The sequence below is a fragment of the Limulus polyphemus genome, unplaced genomic scaffold (genome assembly GCF_000517525.1).
Source record: "Limulus polyphemus unplaced genomic scaffold, Limulus_polyphemus-2.1.2 Scaffold7879, whole genome shotgun sequence".
Classification (NCBI taxonomy): Eukaryota; Metazoa; Arthropoda; class Merostomata; order Xiphosura; family Limulidae; genus Limulus; species Limulus polyphemus.
The window spans coordinates 26,623-33,894 of record NW_013673489.1 but is presented as its reverse complement, the minus strand read 5'-3'; the positions used below and the strand labels follow the sequence as shown (position 1 = coordinate 33,894).

Sequence of the window (7,272 nt, the reverse complement as noted above, 5' to 3'; positions counted from 1 at the left end):
ACTAGCGTTTCGGTAGCACTATCGGTTATTGATATAAAAAACTAGCGTTTCGGTAGCACTATCGGTTATTGATATAAAAACTTGATGCTTTCGTCCGAAAAATTGTTGAGAAAGTAAGGATTTGTCAGTCTACAGTTTAACTCTTTAGATGGCAAATAGTACATAAAGTTACAACAAGAGGTCGTTCCACGCAAATTACCTACTACGTCGTTGTCTCAACATTATTGTTTTGATAGCTTGGGGCTGCATCTTACAATACTTTAATGGTTTGGCTAGAACATTCATATTAAAACACCAATGAACCGGCGTTCTTCTCATTATATAATCGTTTTGGTGTGATTAGACAAATTAGATCTTGTCCAAAATCAGTGTTACTGGATTTTCTGTACAATTATGAACATAAAAAATGTACAACATCACATGCCTAGAAAAAGGTTAACCTGGACACATAATAAATGTTACAAATTTTGACCTTTTGTAATTTTTTAAAGAAATACCAGTTCTAAAACAATCACACCAAACTTTGCTTTTAAGACTTAAATCATGATAAAACAATTTAACAAACGAATTTCAAAAACCGCTATTTGTTTGTCAATTTACTGTTTGAAGCACAAATTATTTCAAATTAACTGGTTATCGAACAATTTTTTTTACTGTTTTTCCAGTAAGCTATAGCCAAATGATATCGATAAAACTGCACAACTGAAACGATAACGCTGTTTCGCAATTCCTAACCCTAAACATTGCTATGGTAGGGCCGTTAATAGTTCTGTAATGTTAAATAAAAACATTTTAGTTACTTAGGAACTGGTAAAAGGTTGAGGCTTGTTCATTTGAGGCATTGTGGGAAATGTTTGGAGACGCTTCGTTACCTCGTCGGTTGATGAAGATTGGGAGGAAGGGATGTTGAAGTCACTTCAGTTTCCTTGCGCCCATTACATAATGAAGTTATGTTTTACACAAAAGAAACTAGAACTACTTGTTTGAAGTGCAAAAACGGTACTTTTACTTAATTATATTATAGTCTTCTCTTAATCCTAGAAATACCAAATCCGTGTTAGTTTTTGAACAGGTTTTTATAAACTACTTATACACCAAGTTTATAACTTTGTTGGCTAAATGTTCCTCAATTTCCCCGTAAGGGGGCCGAAGGCAGCCTAGAGGGATCACCTGTTTTAACCACTCGCATCCACTATACAATAGTGTGTTTGTCAGTCAGTCAGTAGACACTAAACTGACATCATATAAGGAACGCTTAACTTTGTAATTTTTACTATCGTGACGTCAGTAAAATGTGTGCATGCATGAATCACGAAAAGAATTATGCACAACACAGCATGTCATATGAACTTCAAAAGCAAGAAATAAAAACATTTGTAACTCTTAATTTTGGTTTTATTTACTCTTAAAACAACACTTTCGGGGACCCTGCAGAAGTACATCAGGTAACATATATAAGTCATAAAAAAAGTAACAATAATACAACTAACAACACCATTAATCTCATTAATTACCGTTGCAGTTCTTTAAGCTATATTTTTTCAATTCTGAACTGACAGACTACAAGGAAGGCACCTATTCAAAAACACTCACCACCAACTCTTGGACTACTCTTGCCTGATAGATTAGTGGAATTTAACCATCATTCTTATGCGCGCTCATGACTCCAAAGGTCGGGGCGTACTTTTGCGACAATGAACCACGAACCCTTGTATTTACATTTCAAGCGCGCTAACCTCTAGGTCACGCCCCTGACCGATATTCTCCTATGGACTGTACACAGAAAAGAGAGATTTCACTCATTGTTGACAGCTCTTTACACTAAGTGTTAAAAGACAAAATTATCAAATATGATGCAGTCAGTATTTGATGGTTAACTAAACTTCACACAATCTAATATTAATCATATTAAAAAAAAGAAGTGAGCCGTCTAATCAAAGATATGTATCACACCTCAGCTGAAACATGGACTCGCCTATACTTTCATCTGTTGGTAACAACAACACAAACTGACATCTGTTCTAAGTGATCTGACAGTCTTATAATACTGACCCACTCCCAGTGACCTTGACGTTTAATTTCTAGAACTTTGGAACAAACAAAAAATGGTCAAAAAAGGATTTAAACGTCTACTCAAAAATTCCTGTGATCACACGAGCGTACAATTAATAAAAGCAGGTGGTCACTACTGAATGCACCATGGCCTTACAAAGGACATGACAACAGTTCACCATATTTCGGTGTACAACACTCACAACACCAATGAATAAAAAATATTTACGTTCTCATGCGTAACCATGACGCGAAGAGGAGAGAACTGATTCATTCAAACGCTGTGGGAAGAACAGGAAATGTTAAAGCGTCAGCGTAAGTTATGTATAGATCGTACACATGCAATACAAAAAAAAACGTATCATGAATTGGTTACTCGAGTCTCAGAATGAAAAAGTTTCGTTTAGCTTTTAACCCATAGATAACTAAATAATTCTACGGTTTCAGAAATGTCAGTGCAGCTCGGAATAATTAAATACAGCCACTCGAAAACTACTGAGAACAACCGATCTATCATGTATGATCGAAAAATATATTCAGAAAATTAGAGGGTAATTCGACCCCCCCTGGTCTCAAGAATTCGTAACCTGAGACACGATAAAAACCGTTTCAACCTTTGCTTTGAAACGTCTGTTGTACGGTTGTCGTCAACTCTAGTTCTGACAATACTAATTGTTTACTAGAAACATCACCTGCAGTCGCGGTCAGAAGAGTGGGAGTGGATGTTTTCCAGATCAAGAGGACCTGAACAACATTACTTACACTAAAGGAAGGGGGAGGGGGTGTACTTGTTAGTCGGGGGTGAAATTGTCAAAAAAAAGAGCAGAGGTACTCAGGTGGTTAAAGTGGACCTGTTTTTGAATAATAACAAAAACTACGTGTAAACGTAAAAAAACGACAAAGCAGATCAAATAAGTTCCGGTACTCATTGAGTACCGGCAGAATTTTTCTCCTGCTCTCACTCCTCGAAAAATATTATATTTCAATAGTTGAAATGTTTACATGGGAGGGATTTGACACCAAAATGTGTGTGTGGGGAGGGGGGGGGGCGAAAAAAAAAAAGTCTGACTTAATTATTGTGAATATCACGTGTATGCTATATCGCACAGAAAAAGTGGGGAGCAACTACTCCCTCTTGCCTCCTCCCGTAATCTCGCCTATGTACATATACAAAGACATACTTACTCGAAGTTTCTATCTCGGGACACAGAGCGTGGCTTTTTACTACCACGAGTTCTGTAAGCGTTCGAATAATTATACCAAACAATGAAACGATCAGAGGTTTTGGTTTCTTTTTTAATATTTCCATTTTTATTTGCAGAATCAATGACCAAAAAAACAATCTCAAATGTTTAGGAACCTCAACAATTATCTGATACAAACTACACCCACTTAATGTGAAATGGTTAACAGTAAATAGCGATATCAGTATTATATTGAAAATAACTTAAATTGGTAACATTCCTTCATCGACAACATTTCGACATTTGGATGTCTTATTCTATTAAGTCTCGTGACACCCAATATTTCAGTAACACAAACAGTTAACAACAAACTACATAAAATGTTGACCAAGGTCAAAATGCTTCTTTGTTCAGTTCATTTATAAGTATCAAAAGACGACGTATAATACACGAGTATAGTGTTTCAGGTACGTAGCTGTACCTCGCACGTGCTTACACAACGACCCCCTACGCTGCACATTCGATCGTTGAGTGGTCGACAGAAACGTGTTATTATTCAATTAAGGTTAAAATAATAAAGAAAAAGAAATTCTGTTAAAATCACGACTTATATAAAACATTCTATAATATTTTTTGTAAACAATATTAAAACAGAAAAGTACAAAAACAAACACATATATATATGTACGTATGTATGTCCATCCAAAAATTCTGATTATGCTCAAACAGTAAGCAAAATAAGACAACTTGGCATTACTCACATTAAATCATTTTATTCTTGTGCTGTACAACCAATTTACATCCAGCTTAGCTCCTAAGTTAATGTTTTATTCATGATAAGCAAGCTATGAAAACAAACAAGACTACAGTAGTTTTGTTTCTTTTCTATTGGCTGCAAAACTGTTTTGTTTGATAGACTAGAACTTGTTGGAAGCTTTAAAGTACATATTTCGGAAACACACTGTTGTAGCGTCCTTTCGTTGTGCTGGTTCTTTTAGATTATTTGTTGACAATTTTTCAAGTCCAGTTCATATAACGGTACTAATTAATTTTTTTACGAGCTTGTACGTTGCTGTAACTTGTACAAAGTTGTTGGCCGAGTTTCCAAATAAATTTGAAACGGAAATACCTCTTTAACGGTACTACATTAAACGTACACAATAAAGTACTTATAAGACTCTAGGGCTAATCGATCGAGTAACTGCATATATGCAATAATTAACGCTGATCCGAATATTTCACTCAAAGTAAACACTTCGTTAGTATTCTGCCACTGTAACTAAGCGCTGACTCACTACTAGCTGATACTCGTATTTATAACATAGTCTTGTTTGTAGGTGCTTAGCAAACTTACTAGATCTTTTTTTTTTATGTTCTTTAGAACGTTTTATACCTATTCACACAATCTTACTTATTCTTAACGTCGTGCGCCCTCTGGCTGACATCGGAATAAAAAAAAACCGCAAAATATAGCTCACATCAATATTAAATAAGTAAATATTTTCGACGGAACAATTGTAATTAACTTTCCAGTAAATCTTCCACCTTAAGATAAATTAAATTATAATACAAATGCTTATGTGAGAACAGAGAATTCCTAAATACCGCATATCGTGAAGTATGTCCTGTTGTTAGTTTTGTAAGCTTTTCTTTGTAACAAAGTTTTTGTTCTGTAATTCAGCTGTCTGATAGGTGTTGTTTTATGTACGTGTAACTTTTTATGCATTTATTTTTAATTACAAACATTGATTAAGTTATGGCTATTTCAGATTAATCGAGTGTATAATAGAAACAAATATAAGTTAGCTATTTAGGCGACACCTGGTGTTATAAGAAAAGAAAGTGGTATGAAGAGAACTTAGTATTGTATCTAAACATCAGCCACGAGAGAAGACAACGGTGTTTTTAGTCAGTTACCTTAACTGATGAGAATTCGCAAAAAGTGTTTAACAAGCTAAGCTACTATTTTCGCATTGTCACCCCCTTGTTAAATTATAAGTTGGGTACAGAAAGAGTGACCGGCATGGACAGGTGGTTAGAGTGCTCGATTCGCAATCTGCGGGTCGCGGGTTCGATTCCCCGTCCCACCAAACATGCTCGCCCTTTCAGCCATGGGGGCGTTATTATGTGACGGTCAATCCCACTACTCGTTGGTAAAAGAGTAGCCCAAGAGTTAGCTGCCTTCCCTCTATTCTTACACTGCTAAATTAGGGACGGCTAGCGCAGATAGCCCTCGTGTAGCTTTGCGCGAAATTCATAACAAACCAAACCAAGTAACAGTCTAATTATTTTGATACCTCCCAATGGTCGTCTACCAACCTCAAAAACATCACCGTTACAAACAGACACATGTGAAAGTAGTTTTATACACCAACACCTATAGAACTCCGAGTCAAATAAACTCTTTTAGGTAAGACTTTCCGGCGAAAAGTACATCTTCCAAAGTAGTTTTATACAGCAACATCTATAAAACAAACTTTTTTAGGTAAGACTTTCCGGCGAAAAGTACATCTTCCAAAGTAGTTTTATACAGTAACACCTATAAAACATAAACTCGTTTAGGTAAGACTTTCCAGCGAAAAGTACATCTTCCAAAGTAGTTTTATATAGTAACACCTATAAAACATAAACTCGTTTAGGTAAGACTTTCCGGCGAAAAGTACATCTTCCAAAGTAGTTTTATACAGTAACATCTATAAAACATAAACTCGTTTAGGTAAGACTTTCCGGCGAAAAGTACATCTTCCAAAGTAGTTTTATACAGCAACACCTATAAAACTCCGAGTCAAATAAACTCTTTTAGGTGAGACTTTCCGGCGAAAATTAGATCATCCACAGGCCTATAGTCGACGTTCAAGAGTTAATTCTATATGATATGTACCCTTGCGAACAAACCAAGAGGCTGTTCCACGGAAAGCTAATTTGCCAAAACCACCGCCAGAGAACAAACAAATATTCGTTACCTCGACAGAATTCTTCACACAAGATTCTTGCCCTATCGTAAAAGTTCAAAAGAAAAACAAACAAAAAAAAACACATTTTAAAGTGATTATGTGTAAGGTTCACCATATTTTCAATTTTTTTTTATCAAGTTAAAAGTAATAGTGTTTACCTGGTATAAAAGGCAGGAGTTTTAACGGTAACGTGTAAGGAATTGGAAAAACTGTATATATAATCCGCGAGTCACGTGCCAACGGACGTAATTCCAAGTTATTAATCACCTACATTTAAAATGATCGACTGATGTCAGTACGAAGCAGCTTAAATTTTTCCACTAACTAAAACATCCTGCAACGTGTTATCTTACGTACAATTCTATTATCCCACTATAAAATAATCTTCTGAAAAAAATTAAATTTTAGATGTGGTTTGAACAGTCTATCTATGCTTACAATAGACCAATCACAATACCACACGTGAAATTCCACACATACAGTCTGTTCTCAGACAAGACTTTCTTCGCCTTTCTGGAGATTCGTCGAGTCATATTGTTCTGGGAGCACGAGCTGTCACGATAACAGGCTTTAATAATTATCTTGGCTATGTGGGATTGAAATGCTAGATTCAATTAGTCTATATTAAACGAGGTGTTTTTGAGACACATTGACACTATTCGTGTCTGTTGTGAGTGTGTGTATACCACATGTCAAACTTGTACCTTTAAATTTAGAAAGAAAAACTTGTCATACAGATTATACAGTTTATTCAAAAATAGTCAATGTTGGGAAAAAAATTAACAACATCAACGTAAGTTAATGAGTAACAAAAAATGATCGTTAGTCAAATATATATAAAAAAAAATTCACGATTGGAAATCACAAAGAGTTTAATCAACACAAGTTACCGAAGTAATCGTTAAGCCTTGATGCATGAAAGATGCATCACAAACTAAGTAATCGTTATGCCTTGATGCACGAAAGATGTATCACAAACTAAGTAATCGTTGTGCCTTGATGCACGAAAGAGGTATCACAAACTAAGTAATCGTTGTGCCTTGATGCATGAAAGATGTATCACAACTAAGTAATCGTTGTGC

The 7,272-nt window shown here is 35.4% G+C and overlaps 1 protein-coding gene across 1 annotated transcript in view; it reads right to left on the bottom strand.

Moving 5' to 3' along the window:
* Positions 1-1,698: 1,698 nt before the first annotated feature.
* Positions 1,699-7,272, bottom strand: part of LOC106474936 (protein lap4-like) — a 26,469-nt gene continuing 20,895 nt past the window's right edge. The window contains exon 3 of the mRNA XM_013935636.2: positions 1,699-1,773. Within this exon, the coding sequence (XP_013791090.2) occupies positions 1,739-1,773 (35 nt within the window). The 3' untranslated portion in view covers positions 1,699-1,738. The remainder of the gene's footprint in view (positions 1,774-7,272) is intronic.